Here is a 19,921-nt window from a genome sequence, read left to right on the forward strand (position 1 = left end):
CTCCATAAGTTTTCAATGGGATTAAGGTCTGGTGACTGGCTAGGCCACTCCATGACCCTAATGTGCTTCTTCCTGAGCCACTCCTTTGTTGCCTTGGCTGTATGTTTTGGGTCATTGTCGTGCTGGAAGACCCAGCCACGACCCATTTTTAAGGCCCTGGCGGAGGGAAGGAGGTTGTCACTCAGAATTGTACGGTACATGGCCCCATCCATTCTCCCATTGATGCGGTGAAGTAGTCCTGTGCCCTTAGCAGAGAAACACCCCCAAAACATAACATTTCCACCTCCATGCTTGACAGTGGGGACGGTGTTCTTTGGGTCATAGGCAGCATTTCTCTTCCTCCAAACACGGCGAGTTGAGTTCATGCCAAAGAGCTCAATTTTTGTCTCATCTGACCACAGCACCTTCTCCCAATCACTCTCGGCATCATCCAGGTGTTCACTGGCAAACTTCAGACGGGCCGTCACATGTGCCTTCCGGAGCAGGGGGACCTTGCGGGCACTGCAGGATTGCAATCCGTTATGTCGTAATGTGTTACCAATGGTTTTCGTGGTGACAGTGGTCCCAACTGCCTTGAGATCATTGACAAGTTCCCCCCTTGTAGTTGTAGGCTGATTTCTAACCTTCCTCATGATCAAGGATACCCCACGAGGTGAGATTTTGCGTGGAGCCCCAGATCTTTGTCGATTGACAGTCATTTTGTACTTCTTCCATTTTCTTACTATGGCACCAACAGTTGTCTCCTTCTCGCCCAGCGTCTTACTGATGGTTTTGTAGCCCATTCCAGCCTTGTGCAGGTGTATGATCTTGTCCCTGACATCCTTAGACAGCTCCTTGCTCTTGGCCATTTTGTAGAGGTTAGAGTCTGACTGATTCACTGAGTCTGTAGACAGGTGTCTTTCATACAGGTGACCATTGCCGACAGCTGTCTGTCATGCAGGTAACGAGTTGATTTGGAGCATCTACCTGGTCTGTAGGGGCCAGATCTCTTACTGGTTGGTGGGGGATCAAATACTTATTTCCCTCTGCAGAATGCAAATAAATTCATATACTTTCCACAATGTGATTTTCCGGATTTAATTTGTGATGTGCTATCTCTCACTGTTACCAATAACCTACCCTTCAATTATGGGCTGCTCATGTCTTTGTCAGTGGGCAAACTTACAAAATCAGCAAGGGATCAAATACTTATTTCCACCACTGTAGGTCTGTGCTCTGAAATTGGCATAGACAAATCAAGATGAAGTATGCATATGTACTGTAGTATCGTATCATACCTTATGCTATGAGTTAATCTTGTTGGGCTGACTGGATGAACCATACAGGTTATCCTATGATGTCATCTATTCTGTTGCTGTGTTACTATGGAAGATGCCGAATGGTATGCCATTCTTTTTGTCCATGTATGGGTATGTGAAATGACTGTTCCCGCTGTATGTGCTGGCAAATAGGCAGGTATTTGCCGGTCATCTTATATGTATTTTACAAGTGTCTCCATGTTCAGCAGTATTTTTTTTTTTTCATAACACCAGGGGAATTGTGGATGTTCCAGTTCCTAATATGTTAAAATTCTGCTTTACATCAACCTGCTCACCTTTATCCATTTGTTTGTTTACTCCTTGCTGTTTAATTTTACATCTCATAGTATTTAAGCTTATCCCTATTTTCTTCATTTGGGTCTTCTTTCCATTTTTTTTGAAAGATGCCCTTAGTTTTAATTGCCTTTTTCATACCAATGTTAAGTTAGCAGTCATTTGGTCTTTTTTGAATCATTTTTTAATGCATGGAGTATATTTTAACTGGGCTTCCACAATGGTGTATTTAAATGATGACTCATGCAAACTTTGGAAGGTGCTCTTTTATTTTTTGATTCTAACTTTTTTTCATTTCCATTTTAAAAAATTAAATGCTGATTTTCTTTAGTGTAATACTTCCAATGATTATGCCAGACTTGACCATGTTAGGATCACTATTCCCAAGCAGTCCCATTACTGTTAACCCTTGCATCAGGTATTGTTTCTAATAAGAATTAGATCCAAATTAGTCCCCCCCACTCCTCCCCCTTGTTATTCATAACCAGCTACCACACAAAGTAGTCATTGCTAGGGAGGTAACATTTCTAGATTCTATAATGCCCTGATGAGCCATCTACCCACTTAGATATTGGGATAATTGAAAGGGCTACAGAATATCCATGTATAATAAACTCTCACACAAATGCAGCAATATTCTGCTTAGTGGTGTTAAAAGTTGGTAGGTAACAATTAAACTACCAATAGCCGAGTACCCAAAGGATACTCAGAATTACTTAAGGGAGTGACATCAGGACTAAACACCCCAAACAGAAGATCTATCTCAAACAAGGGGCTATGGTTAACTGGTCATAGGTACACAACCCTTATAAGAGAATGGGGAAAAAAACTCCATTTAAGGTTAAAAAAAACAGTTGGTCAGCAGTAAGACCAGCAGGTCAAAACAGTTCAGTTCAATACTTCTCTATTATAGAATCTAGTGTAGAAGAAAGTTCCTGGAATGGGTGAGAATTGGAGGAAGGGTGTGGTGGGAATCTATCACAAAGATTGTTGCTAGTCAAACATACACAAATTAAATCCACATTCTCTCTCTCCTCCCAGGTGTTAAGAATTATAATTCCTTAACAAGCTAGTACTCACAAATGAGGTTATGCGCCATTCACATCTAAAACTGGACTGAATTTGTCATCTGTCAGTGTCATGTGCTGCACTCCTTTGTCTGGATTTTTTTTAATAGGTTTAGTTAATTCATATGCCTCATAATCTCTCTATATAAAACGCACCTCCAACATTCTAATGAAGCCTCACTTTCCCAACGTTCCAAAGTGAGGCGGCAGAGACCACTTTTTGAACATCAGTGTTTGCCCCGCCCACGCGCTGCTGATTGGCTGTGCCTCAGGTGATGCACACAAAGTACGGTTCCACCTCCCAAACACTCACATGGACTTAGAAACCACCAAGCCTTTGAATGGGACCGGTGCTGCAGAGGAGCAGGAGTGGGACAGCGAAGAAAATGCAGCGGCGTTCAGGAAAAAAAAAAAACAAACACACACGAGTCCCGCCCCTTCCTGAGGAGGGGGTAGCTACCAGCACGGGGACCAACCGCGAGGAAAGCGCGGACGAAGAACGCCACTAAACAACCACTACATCGCGGACCTTACTCTGCAAGCTGTTCATGCGGTGAGTCTCCAAGCCCCAGCGTTCAGTGCCTACAACAGAGACTTCCAAACACATGCGCCCTCAGCCCCGCCCCCCTACAGAACGCCACCCACATTCCACACTAAAACCAAACCAACCCCCCCCCCCCCAAAAAAAAAAAAAAACACCCAAACGGAAACCTCCGGCGCCCAACCCCCCCCTAAAAAAAAACGGATCACAGCCCACCTGAGTGCCCAGCTGAAATCAGTGCCTACAAGGAGACCTCCAGACACATGCGCCCTCAGCCCCGTCCCCCCCTACAGAACACCACCCACATTCCACACTCGAAAAAAACCCATATCTACTTCTACTGCCTGCCTGCAACGGATCCCTCTGGTTTCAACAAAAATACAAGTGCCTACAAGTACCACATCAGAGTGCCCTGCTGAATTAAGATTACTGTATCACACTCACACGCAGAGAATCACCCCCTACCAGCCACAAAAAAAACCCACATGTAATATGGACAATCAGCATCACTCACTAACACACATACATACAACCAAACTGCCCACCACCCAAAATGCCACACACTGCCATGGACAGACAACATCTTGCTTTCACACTCATACACACACACTCCCTCCCCCAACCCCCTTAATACAAAAACTGAAACAGTAAAAACCTACATCTCTCTCTTACAAACACCCACAGAATCCCATAATCCCCCCCACCCCAAAAAAAAAAACACAAACACTCATACAGAACAACCCTACCCCACAAACACCCCCCTACAAACACCCCCCCACAAAATGGCACAGACACCCACAACCCCCCTCAAAACCACAAACACTCATACAGAACAACGCTACCCTACCCCACAAACACCCCTCCCCCCCAAAAAAAAAATAGCATACACCCATAGACCCCCACAACCCCCCCTCAAAACCACAAACACTCATACAGACTTTACAACTTAAAAAAAAACTCTTTTCCTTTTAAAAAAAAATATATCCCTTAATATCAAACAGAAAAAGAAAACAAAAAAAAAAAACACATGCTAGCGCCCGTTTCATTTGTTTTGGAAACGGACCTTTTTTACTAGTTCCTCATAAAACAAAAGGGAAAACTTCTGGCAGAATGGCTGGATAGTGATGTCCAGGGCAGTACAAATTTAGCTTTCTGTCAGAAATAATTTGGTATGCGAGAAATGTGAACCTATATATCTGTGGAAACAGTTGAAAACCAGGCTGTTTTATATCTGTAGACAACAATGGAGTAGGATAGTGAATAAGTGGGAAGGAAGGTAGTACTAGTTTCTGCTGCTGTTTGTCTGCTTGCTTGGTTTTTTTTGTTGTTGTTGTAATAAATATTGTTATTACTGTTTTTATTTGCTAATTTTTTGTCTTTGTACACTGCTTTGGGCATATCTTTGATGTTGGAAGACAAATAGATAAATAAATAACTTGTCATGCTGTTTATCAGATGCAGAACGAGTTCACGGTAACACATGTGATTGTGCCAAAGCAATCAGTGGGACCTGACTACTGCAATACAGAGAATGAGGAGGAACTGTTTCTGATCCAAGATCAGCATGGCCTTGTAACCCTGGGCTGGATCCATGTAAGTAACTGTCCAGCCTCTTTGTCCTGATACTGCTGTATGACAATTCTGTATGACTTAACTTTCCCCTCCAGGGTAGAAAATTGATAACCCTGCCATCTGAGAGAGATTTAACAAAATTATGTGTATTTATTTGAATTTAACTCTCACCTTTTCATTGGTAACTTAAGACATGTTACATTCAGGGTGCAGTAGGTGTTTTCTTGTCCCCAGAGGGCTTAAAATTTAAGGGCCCTGTTTACAAAGCCACGCTGTAGGCATGTTAACTTTTACCACTTACTAAAAAGTAGCGCGCACTAACATAGAGACACCCATTATATTCCTATGTGTGTATCTAGCGTTAGTGCATGCTAATTTTTAATGTGCGCTAGTAAGTTTGAGCACCTACAGCGCGGCTTAGTAAAAAGGGCCCTAAGGGTCTCAGTTATTAAGCTAGGTTAAAGCACTGTATTTATTTAATACATCTGTCCTATTAAAAATAATGAGGCTTACTGTACATAATATGCATTAATTCACATTAACACAAATGGCTGGAGAGCAGATGTCGATGATTGCAACTCTTAGGCCCCAAGGGTAACATCTGCTTCCCTACCTTCATATTTTTATCTGAGGAGTGCAGACGGGTCTGGGAAGGTGTCCAGGAAAGGGAGGAACACGGGTCCCATTTCTGATGGCGATGACATTAAAAAAAACCAAACAGAGAGAGCTCAAAATGGTGGCAGAGGAAGTAGCGAGGGTCGCAAAATAACATTGCAAATTAAAACGTCTTTGGTCTCTATTGAATTGGAACTTTGAGAGATAGCGTCCAAGCTGGGATCAGTGGTCGCTAGACTTGAGAAACTTCAAACTGATTTTGGACACTACCAACAATGTCTTTCAGACATGGAAGACAAACTTCAACAACAAGAAGCTCAACAGCTGAGCTTACAAATGAAGTTGGCGAAACTGGAGGAAAAAATATATTATCTAGAAAAACGCTCTAGACGGTGCAATCTATGCCTAGTGGGCTTACCCAAGACCATCAAAGATTCCGATCTTCGTGGACTTCTGGAACAATGACTGGCACGGGAATTGAAACTTCCATCTACAGCGGGCCTGCTGAAAATTGAATAGGCATATAGATTGGGGCCAGTTAAACCAATGGACAAGCGCTTTTGCACAGTCATTTTTAAGGTGCTCAATTATGTTTATAAACAAGAGATCCTGACAGCGATAACAATTAGCAGGTTCATTGGCATGTGACAACAGTAAAGGAATTGTGCCTGCATGTTCTGTGTTGCACCAAAAGAATGTGCCCTCCACCTTGATGTACCCCGCAAAACTTCATGCTCACCATCAGGGTAAAATGCAGGTTTTCTCCCAAGCTGTGGAGGTTCTGCTATTCACGGAGCGCCTTCCCGAGATCAGTGGGAACCACTGACTGATTAAAAGCACAATTTATTTGAACTACCACAAAATGTGAAGGTGAAGAGGAGAGAAGCCAGAAAGTATCTGAGAAGAGGAGAAATGGGAAACGAGAAGGGGTGGGGTAGGAGGAAGAGGAGCCTGGAGAGGGCCTTGAGTGGTAGGAAGGAAAAAGCTCATATGGGGGCTAGTCGTAGGAGGGAGAAGGGTCATGTAGGGAGAAGGGTCATGTAGGGAGGAGTAGGATAGAAAAGGGCCATAGGAGGAATTTGACTGGAAGCAGTCATGGGGGGAATGAGATGAGGGCGAAAAGTATCTAGTGAGAGAGAACACAGAAACAGTATCTCTTCCCGGTTCCTTTTTGGGCTGCTTCCCTTCCTTCTGCCCCCTCCCATTCTTAGCCAACTAAGCTGAGAAGATCACTGCTGACTATAGTTGAGTCTCACTGTCAGCACAGTCTGCCCACAGGCAGTGCCCCCCTGCTCTGTTCCGAAGATGAGGCTCAGGCAACTTACCATATATATAGATGTGTATGGAAAATGGGAGGGCTCCGAGACTGAGATATATGGAAGGATGGACTCTGGGGGTTGTGTACGGAGGTTGAAAGGTTCTGTGGATTGAGGAGGAGCATAGTTTTTGTATTTTGGGGGAGTTCTGGAGAATGAATTTTATTTTTGGGTGGGCAGTTGTTGGTTGTGGAATTGCAGGTGGTCAGGGGTTTTCGTTCTCTTGTTAGTGATATAATGTGAACATCTAGGCAAGAAGAGGGTTAACAGCTGCATGATAGATCATTACAGAGATGATGTTTATTTCCGCTTAACAGGGGTATAGCTACTATTTGAGTGAGCCCAGTAAAATGCCCAGGGCTGCCCAATTGTAAGGACCACTGAAAGCTCCTTCCGCCCGCAAGTTTGGCACCTCCCTTTCACCCCACCCCACAGCTGGCCCAGCATCACTCCATTTCCGCACCCCTCCCCCATCCTTTCTGGCTTTCTTCGGTGCTGCGGTGGGTGACCAGCAGCAGAGGCAGTGCTGAAAAAGGTTGTCTCTGGCCAACAGGACCATTTCCTGTGCTGCATCCCACTTACAGGAAGTTGCATCAGAGATGCGGGACGCGGCAGAGGAAAGGCCCTGCCGGCCAGTCAGTTTTCAGGGCTGCCTCTGCTGCTGCTGGCCAGAGAGACCGGGGAGGGATGGAGGGGCAGGAGAGTGCTGGGGAGCAGAGGGGGAGAGAGAGAGAGATCATAGGGGAATGGGAAGAGAGGGGGATAAATGCTGGGCCTTGTGGGGATGGACAGATGGAAGAGCAATAGAAAGACCTGGACTAAAAGACAGAGAAGGGGAGGCACATGCTGGATAGGGGGGGTGGAGAATAGATGGAAGAGAGAGAGAGAAAGACCTGGACCAAAGGGGATGGAGAAGAGACTAGGCAGATACTGACTGGGAGGTGAGGGAAGAGAGAGAGAGACTGGACCGGGGAGAAAAGGGTAGAGATGATAGACCAACAGAGGGAGATAGATGCCACGCCATAGAGAGTGGGGGAGTGCAGGAGGAAGGGAAGAGAGAGGAGAGAAACAGAAGAGATGATGGCTGTGGAGGAAGCATAGGGACAGGGACACAGAGGGGCAATATTGGACACAATGGGAGAGATCAAGACACAGAGGAGAGATGCTGAACATGGAGAGAGGATAGGAATAGGGACAAGGATACAGAGGGGAGACGCTGGACAGGATGGATAAGGACACACAGGAAAGATGGGTGGTGGACATAGAGATCCTGGAGAGAGTTGAGAAAAAAAAAGCAGAAGAGAGACACTAGAACCAAAGCGTTGCTCAAACCTCAAAGGTAGAGAAAAAGTATTTTCTTAAACTTATTAACTGTAATATGCCAGTTTTGGGAAACGTGCAACCCCTACCACTTAGGGAGCTATGGTGTTAGGGGTCCACCTCAGTTTTTCTGCTTGGGCCTCATTCCATCTTAGCTACACCACTGCTGTCTAGCTTGTATATGATCCTAGAAATATATCCATTTTCCATGTCCTGGGAGCCATAGGTGACTCTTAATGCAGCTCAGTATTGAACAGAGAATAGAACTGAGTTATCTTTACTTTTTAAGGTTAAAAGATAATGTATACTTACTGATAGACTAGCTGCATGGTAAAAAGTTGGGCTTGAGTAGCTTGTGCTTTTCAGGCTTAGGTTCCATGAGTGATCCTTTATCTTTCATTTTGTGTGTCCATGTCTAGACGCATCCTACCCAGACTGCTTTCCTGTCCAGCGTGGACCTGCATACGCACTGTTCCTACCAACTGATGTTAGCCGAATCAATAGCCATCGTCTGCTCTCCCAAATACCAGGAGTAAGTGCAGTAAGGGGCATCTTGCATTGCTGGAGGATTACAGTTTCTGACCAGGAAAGATGGGATCCTTGAGTATGAGAGAGACAAGCTAGCATACAATCTGTATAAAATTTGATCGGTCCAAAAAGGTGTTGCACTCCCCAATCCTTGAGTTTGGACAGTCACTGAGATGGCACTTGATACCATGATAGAGGTTGCATGATCTTCCGATTTTCCTCCATATACATACTAGATTGCCAACCATCAATAAATGTACTGACAGTCAACGACCACATCAACAAGAAAAAAAAAAGCTAAAATATCCATACAAATTATATCATGAGGTGTATGCTCTGAGAGGGGCTATAGGAATCACTTATCTCTGGTGGTGTTGGTTCAGGTTCTGCGAGATAGTGCTAAGTTGACATGGGGCAAGAAGGAACAGGTCTCTGCAACCCTGCATAGCCAGGAGATATCTGCTATGACAATCCTTTGGCAGAAGTATAGTTGCAAAGACTCCTGATGCAAGGGATAAATCTCAGAATAGTATGCTCAATAGTGCACAAAATGACAGTGATAAAATTTATGTCCATGAAAAATATATCTTATTAAAAATCTGATAGGCTGTCAGAGAAGAACATTTTCATGACTTGGCAACTATGGTTCATGCGTGCACACACTTGGCATATGTACCTTCCTGGTGTTTCACACATGCAAATGCTTCATTCACCCATATGTGCATGCCCACACATGTTCTTATCCCTCCACTGAATTACTGTGAATGTATTGCCGCTGGTGCCTTCTCCTGCTCTGCCATATAGAGCAGTCAGGTCCTTACAATGTTAGAATGGTTGTCCAAGTGTAATCCTCTCAGTTTTTGTGGTGCATCATCTTCCCCCAAACTGAGACTAAATTGTGGATAGATAACATGGTTTTCCTTTGCTTTCCAGCTGTGCATAACTACTGGGAAGCCATGGGACTGGCTGTCAAGTTTATGTAAATCTAGAATTACTACTACTACTACTTGACATTTCTATAGCGCTACTAGAATTGGTACTAAAATATTATTTGGTGAACAGTTAGCGATCTGGGCACTTGCCTGTTTGGAACTGGGCCTAGGTGAATGTTGGGTGGCGTGGCCGCTGCATAATTTAACAGATAAATATCCTTTTAGAGTTACAGTTCAGCAGCTTTTATACTTCCAAGTGCTTGTCTGAAAACCCTCGTATCTAGTCATCCATTTAGAAATGATACCTACTATTTGAATATCGGCACATAGACATCCAAGCTATACTGTCAGGAGATGATTTTGCTGTTGAATGTATCGCTTTTCCCTTACCCTTGATCTGCCTCTTTCTCAGACAGATAAGTTTGGCCATGCTGTGTATAGAACAACCAAATTTATCTGTGGATCTGTCCCCATTTTTTAAAGCACTTATTCAGTTAGTGCTGCTGCTGGGTACATAAATGTTTTTGAATATTGAGCCAACTAGTGCCTGATTTATAGCATGCTGTGCATAATTTCTGCCTTTTTCTTTCTGTAGGACAGGCTTCTTTAAGCTGACAGAGCATGGTATGGCAGAGATTTCTTCATGTAGACAGAAAGGGTTTCATCCACATTGCAAAGAGCCACCACTTTTCAGTGTGAGTATCCTTAAATTCAGAATCTCTCATGTGCCACTCCTAAGGAGTGTCGTCTGTGGGAGAAGCAATCAGGTTCTCAGCTGTTAGAGCTCTGTACCTTTACAGCTGTTAACAATATGCAGCCACCATTTGTAGAAGCTACTGAAATAGGAGTAAATCAGCCAGGGACCTGTTTCGAAATGCACCTGTACCTGATGTTTTAGGGGAAGAGTGTGTTTCAAAATGGTCCCAGACTGCAGTAGAACCTAGATTCTGTGGGTAAGCTTGCAAACTTTAGCTTTTCTGCAAAACCTAGATGAGTGGCGTAATTGATGAAAACTCATGTGATCCCCTCCTCACCCCTCCCCTACCAGCTACCATCAGTGAGTCGTCATACACAGCCTTAACATGTACTCGGTTTCTGTCCCACAGAACGATATGAAATGAAAAGTCACCCCAGGATGTGATGAGACCCTGTTATTTTTGTGTACCTCAGTCCTCTGACTGCAAACCATTAGAAACACACAGACACACTTCCCATAAGGTAAAGAAAGGGGAGAAGGAGTGTGTTAAGGGAGAAAGACAAAAAGGCTTGCATTTTCCACAGAGATGTCAGCATTTCCTTCAAGGATTTGAGACCTCAGAAAAGTAACTGCTGCTTTGGAGGTCTTCTGAGTGCTGCTCGTGTGACCTTACAGTACTGGCAGTTGCCTTTCAGGATATCGATAATGAATAGGCATAAGATTAATTTGCATAAGTTGGACACAGTTTATTCAAATTTCATGCATATTCATTGTGGATATTCTGAAAACCCAACTGGTTGTGGGAGTCACCAGGTCAGATTACAGAGCCCTGCAGGTAGGAAAAGTTTGCTTTTTTTGCAGGTACCATGTAGTTTTACAACAGAGTGGACAGAATATGGAACCCAAGAAAATGTGAAACATGATCAAGTGCTTGGCAGTTAAGATTTGACACAAAAAACTGCAGAATCATGTCTTTGAGATGCAGCAATGCAAGGGAGCAGTACTTGAGATATTTTTGTGCACTAACCAGGGGAGGTAACCTTAGGGTGATCATATCTGATCATCCCAGACTAGCAGAGCTGTATAATATGGTGGTGCCAGATTCAGAGGGATGGTTGGATGCATAGGAAGAGGAAGGTGATGCTTCTGCTGGTGAGGTAGTTATTGAGGCCTCACCCTAGAATACCATGTCCGGTTCTGAAGCCATACTTCTGGAAAGATGTAGACAGGATAGAAACAGTCTATGCAGGCTACCAAGTGGTGTGCAGTATCTGCATCAAAAATCTGTGAGATGATATTTGAAGATCTAAATGTGTTAGAGGAGAAGTGAGACAATAGGATATGAGCCACTCATTTCTCCAAGAACATAAGAGTAGCCATACTGGGTCAGACCAATGGTCCATCTAGCCCAGTATTCTGTTTACAACAATGGCCAAGCCAGGTCACAAGTACCTTGCAGAAACCCAAATTTTGGCAACATTCCATGCTACAAATCTCAGGGCAAGCAGTGGCTTTCCCATCTCTGTCTCAATAGCAGACTATGGACGTTCCTCTAGGAACTTGTCCAAATCTTTTTTTAAACCCAGATACACTAACCGCTGTTACCACATCCTCCAGCAAGGGTTCCAGAACTTAACTATTCATTGAGTGAAAAAATATTTCCTCTTATTTGTTTTAGCGGTATTTCCATGTAACTTCCTTGAGAGTCCCCTAGTCTTTGTACTTTTGGAACGAGTAAAAATTTGATTAACTTCAACTTGTTCTACACCATTCAGGGTTTTGTAGATCTCAATCATATCTCCCTTCATCCGTCTCTTTTCCAAGCTGAAGTGTCCTAACGTCTTTAGCCTTTCCTCATACAAGAGGAGTTCCATCCCCTTTATCATTTTGGTCGCTTTTCTTTTTTCACGTTTATAATTCTGCTGTATCTTTTTTGAGATATGGTGACCAGAAATGAAAGTAATACTCAAGGTGCGGTCGCACCATGGAGCAATACAGAGGCATTATAGTATTTTTGGTCTTATTCACCATCCCTTTCCTAATAATGCCTAGCATTCTGTTTGCATTTTTGGCTGCCGCTGCACACTAAGCAGAAGAATTCAGAGTATTATCTACAACAACACCTAGATCTTTTTCTTGAGTGCTGACCTCCAAAGTGGACCCTAGTATCAGGTAACTGTGATTCAGATTATTCTTTCCAGTGTGTATCACCTTGCATTTGTCCACATAAAATTTCATCTGCCATTTGGATGCCCAGTTTTCTAATTTCTTAAGGTCTTCCTGCAATATTTCATAGTCCGCATGTGTTTTAACGACCTTGAATAATTTTGTGTCATCTGCAAATTTAATTGCCTCACTCATCATTCTGATTTCCATATCATTTATAAATATGTTAAATAGCACTGGTCCCAGTACCGATCCCTGTGGCACTCCATTGTTCACCCTCCTCCATTGAGAGAAATGACCATTTAACCCTACCCTCTGTTTTCTGTCCAATAACCAATTCCTAATCCACACCAGAACTTTGTCTTCTATCCCATGACTCTCTAATTTTCTCAGGAGTCTCTCATGAGGCACTTTGTCAAAAACTTTCTGAAAATCTAGATACACTACATCAACTGCCTCACCTTTATCCACGTTTACTCTCGCCATCAAAGAAATGAAGCAAATTGGTGAGCGAGACTTTCCTTGGCTGAACCCATGCTGACTCACTCTGTCCCATTAAACCATGTTTGTCTTATGTGTTCTGTAATTTTATTCTTTATAATAGTTTACACTATTTGCCCGCACGAACTTCAGGCTTACCAGTCTGTAATTTCCCGGATCACCAAATTGGCATCACATTGACCACCCTCCAATCTTCAGGTACTATGGACGATTTTAATTTGTCTCAGTACATCTTCCAGGTTCACTGAAATTTCAGTTCGTCCGCATCATCACCCTTGAAAACCATTTCTGGTACAAAGACAAGCAGGATTGCTAAATTGTCACATATGGGTGATGTCAGCGACAGAGCATAGCTTGGAAGCGCTACTCAGCTTCTTTTCCAGAAGCTTCTGAACAGTAACTGCACATGCACACCTGTTCCCACCTGCTGCTGTTGCGCTGGACCTCCTCAGTCTTAACTTTTTCACAGAGATGATCGGACTCTTTGTTAGTCGTCTCATTGCCAAATTGTGCAAATTTTGTCCTTTTTCCATCTGTAAGTCCTATTGCTGTTACTTGGTTTACTTTCACAGGTTCCCAGTTGTTCCCTAGTTAGGTTTTGCATTGAAGTTGAAGCTTTATTTCGTTTTTCATGTTAGCTTGTTGCAGGCCACCTATTGACATTGAGCTGCTCTGAGAATGGCAGCAGAAATCACATATATCTCTGGTCCTGTTGGTTTAGGTTCTGCAAGGTAGAGCAAAGTTGACATGGGGCAAGAAGAAACAGGCCTCCACAACCATTCATGTCCAGAAGATATCTATTGTAATTCTTTGGCAGAAACATAGACCCATGTTTTGGGAATTTTGTCACCATCGTGTGTTTTGATTTTCCTGTGGCTAGTAACTTCAAGATGTGTTCCTGGTGCAGTAGGACCATATCCATTAGATACTCATTCCCCATACCTGCAATGCTTCGGACCCAACAATGATGCCTCTTGTTGTATTTTTTGTTTACAGGTGTCAGAGAGGGATTTGTGGCAGAGAAAAGCAGTGTGAAAAGCTTTTCAGCAATAAGATCAGTCTGTAGATTTTGGCATGAGAAATAGTTGATCTCCGTGGAGCCAGGAGCTGCATCAAATGCAGGGAATGCATCGACATTGAGAGTCTCGATAACTCTCGACATCGAGCCTTGGTAGAGCCCACCAGGAGCCATCATAGTCTGATTCCCATCTGAAGAAGAGGAAAGATTAGCCCTTCATCTGTGTTGAGGAAGTGTACACAACATCAGACAGAGACTGAGATGTATGTCTCAGCATTTCACCCCCTTGAAGCATGGCACTGACGCATCAAGGTAGCAATTATCCTTGAAGCACCCTCAGCATGAGGTCTGTTTATCCCCTCTATGCTGTCAGAGAGGATGTGACAGCCTCCTCATACGTGAGACTCCAGTTCTGATACACTCCAAGTGACTCAGCAGGATGTGGCCACTCCTACTGTGATGCCCATACCTTTGCTGCAGCTTCAAAAATTGTTGATGTTGAGGGCAGATGAGAAACAGCCAGCACTCAAGACCCATGCTCTGCCTGAAATGGACACTGAGACCTGGAGAGGTCCCAGCTGAGGTCAGTTGCACTGGTGTCCATTTCCAGTGCTTCAGGGAAGCAGTCTTTGCTAATGCACCACAGAGATTCGGACTTCACTGATTTTTTTTTTCTTTGAGTCTGAGCACTCATAGAGCTTCTCAGGAGCAAAGTCAACAGATCTCCCCACCAGGAGAGTTCTTTCATTGATTTTGTTCTGGAGGTGCCGAAGAGGCTTATTTTCAAAGCACTTAGCCTCCCAAAGTTCCATAGAAACCTATGGAACTTAGCCTCCCAAAGTGCTTTGAAAATATGCCTCTTAGGCTGTCCCATTTCATAGACAGAGGAATAGTCTAGGACAGAAGCATTGGATATCTTCCAATTCCTTGACACAGTCCTGTGACAGAGAATCTTGAAGGATGTACAGAGGAGAATGTGGGAGACCCTATGTGGACTCTTAAGTGTACAGAATCCAGAAGGCTCCATGATTCAAGAAGCAACAACTTCATCACCATCCCCATGATGGTCAAATCTGCCCTCCAAAAAAGCCAAGAGCACAAAGGCTCGCTCCTCATAGTTCCCCTGGGAGGGAGGCTCACACATTGGAGTCTTTTGGGAAAAGAGTACTTCAGAATACTACGCTTGCATAGGATGTTTCATGGGTACGTATTGAGGATTAATATGCACAGTGTTGTAGAGTTCATGGGCACTCTTTCTTGACAAACGGCTAAAGGATTCCACTCACTAGTAACCAAAGGGAAGGAGTGTGGAAAATACATGGTCCATGTGACCTATGATATTTTTACAGCATTGAGAGCTTCTGCTATGTGTATTGATGCCTGCTGACAGCTAGACAAAAGAGAAGATATGCAGGAAAAGCTTGTTGTCGTGCCATGCTGTGTTGTGCCACTGAAAGAATCTCTTTGGAGATACAGTACAGGGGGCTGCCAGTCTCATCAAGCAGCAGCTCAGTGACACTTTAAGACCCTCTCCAGGTCCATTTCTGACCTGACCTACTCTTCTAAGAGTGGAGTGGAGGGCAACAGAGATCCTTTTACTCTCAAAGGTGTAGGTGTCCTTCGACTTCCGCTTCTTCCAATTTAGACAGGGTTCTCGCCTCATTCCAGACAGCAGAGGGCCCAAAAATTCCAGCCAAAACTGGAAATGGGGTTTTAAGTACCTCCAACAGAACATAGCTTCAGTCCCTATATCAATTCCAGATGACCTTCCTGTAGGAAGAAGGCAAAATTATTTTGCAAATAGATGGACCACTTGTAACCACAGATAGATAGGTTCCCAAAATCGTCCAGATAGGTTATCATCTTCAATTTATGGATTTGTCTCCATACTGCCCACCACCAGGAGCATCAAGATTAAGCTTTTAGCATTGGGAAATACTTACTTACAAAGGAAATCTTCCCTCTTACAATCTAATATGGTTGAGTCCGTTCCACCACAGGAAAGAGGGCAGGGATTTATTCCAAGTCTTTCCTGATCATAAAGAAGACAGAAGATGTTTTCTCATTCTAGACAGGATGTTTCCTTAGTCTCCGTTATTCCAAAAGGTGGACTGGTTTGTTCTCGATCTGACAGATTTTATACCCACATACAGATACTGTGTTCTGCCATTTGGCCTCATGGCAGTACCTTGAATGTTCACAAAGTGTTTAGCGTATTTATGCAGACATGGGATGCATGTGCTTCTGTGTTTAGACAATTGACTTATAAAGCACACTACTCAGGAAGGGGCAGAAAAATCTGTTGACTCAACTGTTCGATTGCTGAAATTGCTAAAGTTTGTAATAAATGATCGCAAATCACATCTAAGAATAACACAAAAATGCCACCTGCCTTTTCTTTCACAACCGAGGATTTCCACCTTGATTTCCTTTGTAGGGAAAATTCAGGAGAGTTAGTGTATTTCAGCTGGTCAATGTTGAGGACGTGAGTCAAATGGCATCAACAGTCATGCCACTCTGATGGAATGTGCCTCTGTTTGACGCAAGCTCAATTGACTTTATCCACTGAGTGGATTCAGTCTATGGGAAATCCTGTAGGACATCGTATCTGACACCAGTCCTCTATGGGACTTGCTGTCCTGGTACTGAATCATTCCAATCTGGCGAAGGATTCCTCTTTCAAATTTCTCAGATTCAGCAATTCTAATGACAGATGCATCCAAATGGAATTGGGGGCTCATTTGCATGGTCTTCACACCCAGGGTGTAATGCTTTGCTCAGCAAAAGTTTCAGCAGATAAGCTTCCTACAGCTAAGAGCAGTGTGAAATGTTCTAAAGGCTTTGAGATCAGTTATCCAACAAGGTTATTGTGGTTCAAATGGATAACCAGGTAACCATGTATTACGTAAACAAGTAGGGAGGTACAAGGTCATACTTCTTGTGTTTGGAGACTGTCAGAATGTGGAAATTGATTATTTCTCATAGAATGTTTCTCAAAGCAACATATCTGGCAGGCAAGTACAATGTCTTGTCAGACAAACTTGAGTTGTGTACTCCAACCCCATGAATAAATAGTGGATGACAAAGTTGTTTGCAGGTTATTTTGAGAGTTGGGTACCCCCTCATTAAATCTCTTCACCACTCTATTTAACAAGAAAGTTCCTCAGTTTGATCCAGGATAGGCGTGCTCTAAATACTAGCCTCAGATACCTTCCTCCTGTATTGATGGTAGGGTTTTTTATTCGCATATCCTCCAATTTCTCTCAGTGAAGACCATTCTGAAGCTGAGCCAGACCAGGGAACCATAATTCTCATAGCCCCTTATTGGCCAAAACAAGGATGGTTTCCACTTCTGCTGGATCTCTCCATTAGAAGTCGTATGAGGCTGGAGTGCTTCCCAGTTGCTGATCATGCAGTAACATAGTACACTATTGAGTTTCAGCATCCCTGAATTTGTCGGACAGTGTCTCACAGGTCTTGTTGGCTGCCAGAAAAGGATTCCACTAAGAGGGCATACTTTTTTAAATGGAAGAGGTTTACCATCTGGTCTGAGGGCAAGTTCATAGATCCTTTACTTGCCCCAACCAAATCCTACTTGAATACCTTCTATATCTGTCAGAGGTGGGTCTCAAGACCATCTCTGGTAAGGCTCATCATAATTCAATTGGAGCTTTAGCTTTGGATAGTTCTATTGAAGCCTCCCATCAAGGCTCCCACCCAAAGGTCGTGTTTTGGGTGGGAGCCTTGATGTTGTACTTACCAAGCTAATGAAAGCTCCTTCTGTCACTGGATACCTACCATTTGAAGTACCTGACTTGGAAGGTCATATTTTTGGTGGCAGTTACTTCAGCTTGCAGGGTTAGTGAGCCCCGGCCCTAATGACTCAGGCTACAATGGGGTAAGGGGAGAAGAGAGGGAGAGTTGCAGACATGCATATTCATGAGGGATAGCCTACAAACATGACCTTTGAGTGGCCTTCAAGAACTGCTCTTGAATACCAAGGGCGGTGAGGAGAAAACCAAAGATCGTTGTGACTCTGCTCCATAAGTAAAAATTTAGTAGACTAGATGGACCTTATAGCTGTTATCCCTGATGCTATATTCTATGTTTCTTACATTTTTAGTTTTCTTGCTATCCTTGATTATTTTGCTTCCCATTTTACAGCCATTCCAATTCTGTCCTCCCCCGCCCCCCCCCCCCCCCCCCTAGGTTGTATCTGGAGTCACTGATTAAGGACCATAGACCCCCGGTTCTCTCAGAACCAGATCTGCTCCCATCTCTGTCTTCTGTGATACCCTAATCCCTACCAACTCAAAAGAGTCTTCCAAATGCCTGCTTGGCTCTCCCACTTTAACTATTTGGTGCTTGCAGAAATAAGTTCTGCCTTCTTTTCTCTTATAGGCCTGCAGCCATGTGAGTGTTATGGACAGAGAGATCACAGTGATGGACCTGCGATAAATCCTTGCCTATGAATGATGCACAGTCTCTAAAGAAAATATATGGATCCCTCTCCCTCTTTCTCTTTTCAAGAATCTAAGATAATTATTTTCTGTAACATAAAGCAAGTTAAAAATAGACTCCTTGGGGGGGGGGGGAAAGCTAATTAGCATCTATATTACACTGTTTTTAGGTTTTATATGATAATGTATATAATTTAATATATTTGACTAGGATTTTTTTTTCTGTTAACAGAATGCACATATCCATCTAAATTTATAGTTTCACAACTTAAACAGCAGCCACCATGGATTCTTTTTGTTAAGGGCTATGACTGTAAATGAGCCCTGTAATCCTGACTGTAGGAAGGTGTGCTTTGGAAAACAGCATGTGTTTTCAAAATTGGCCCGCCTTTTCTTGCATATTTTTTTAACTTTGCACTTATAATTGATTCCTGTGGAACTGGACTTCTGGTGTCACTACAGGAAACGCATCCATCATGGCTGGTGTGGCTTTGGATGTGACAGTCGTGGATGGTGTAGCTTTGATGTGACTGTTAGGGAGGTGGTGCTTCAAGGGGAGCAGCCACAATGTGTGCCAAAATGTCATGATTGCTGGAACCTTGAAAACCTTGTTACCACTATCTTGTTACTACGTTGAAAGAGATAAACAAAGTTAATTTTAAAATAAACTCTGATTTTGGGGCAGTTTAAGCATTATTGTTCATTTACAGTAATAATCTTTATCTAATCTGTGACTGTTAAAAGAAAATGTCATTCCCTCTGGCTATAACTTGTATGTGGCCAAAAATGATAGCAGCAGTGTCACACCCTTAACTTCAGCTAATATGGAACAATATAACATTTGCATACAAAATTGTTTGTTTGATCTGGTATTCCAGCCATTGAGAATGGTAAATGAACTGATCCCAGCTCTAATTAAAGCCAACTTTAATTACAGTAAACATGTTTTTTGTTTTGTTTGTTTTTGGCAAGTGCATCTGTGAAACGTTTGTTAAAGCAAAATTAAGCAAAACCCAGAATCCTTTCTCAGGTTCAGTGTGTTTATATTCTTTATGTAGTCCTGCCCAGAGAGAGGTTTTTCCATGAAGTGCTAGCACTCACAGCTTCATTGTTCCTGCCCTTGTACATACAGAACATAGTGCGTGCAAGAAGTTAAGAGCAGAAATAGCAGTTTTGGGAGAATTGACATGAGTGATGTAGCAAGCCACAAAACAGCACTGGAAATGAACAAGTAGAGATAATACCCATTCTTTTACTGTAACAATTGTCAGTTCATATCCAACACAATCTGAGGTCGTCCAGTTTTTTTTTTTTGCAAGTTTATGAGCTAAGCCTTTCTGATGACCATAGAAAAGAAAATAGCATTGGTTTAAACCATACAATCATTGTTCAACACAGTCATTAAATGTTTAACAATGATGACAAAAGCCTATATGTCTTGATTTTATTTTATATTACCTAACCCACCCCTCTCCTGAGGCTACTTCTTAATTTTACTGAGACAGCCTTCTTCAACGGCCCCTGTTCATCTAAACTTATTTTTCATCCTTCTTTTCTTCTCATTTTATCATTCCTCATCCACTTCTTCCCATTTTC

The 19,921-nt window shown here is 43.0% G+C and overlaps 1 protein-coding gene across 5 annotated transcripts in view; it reads left to right on the forward strand.

Moving 5' to 3' along the window:
• The window catches only part of STAMBP (STAM binding protein), a 75,402-nt gene extending 56,142 nt beyond the window's left edge, over window positions 1-19,260 (forward strand). For all 5 annotated transcript variants that reach the window (XM_030201782.1, XM_030201781.1, XM_030201784.1 and 2 more), the window contains 4 exons: window positions 4,656-4,793; window positions 8,443-8,555; window positions 10,079-10,178; window positions 18,267-19,260. In XM_030201782.1, the coding sequence (XP_030057642.1) occupies window positions 4,656-4,793; window positions 8,443-8,555; window positions 10,079-10,178; window positions 18,267-18,323 (408 nt within the window). In that variant the 3' untranslated portion in view covers window positions 18,324-19,260. The remainder of the gene's footprint in view (window positions 1-4,655; window positions 4,794-8,442; window positions 8,556-10,078; window positions 10,179-18,266) is intronic.
• The last annotated feature ends 661 nt before the right edge of the window (window positions 19,261-19,921 follow it).

The sequence above is a fragment of the Microcaecilia unicolor genome, chromosome 4 (genome assembly GCF_901765095.1).
Source record: "Microcaecilia unicolor chromosome 4, aMicUni1.1, whole genome shotgun sequence".
NCBI classification, from domain to species: Eukaryota; Metazoa; Chordata; class Amphibia; order Gymnophiona; family Siphonopidae; genus Microcaecilia; species Microcaecilia unicolor.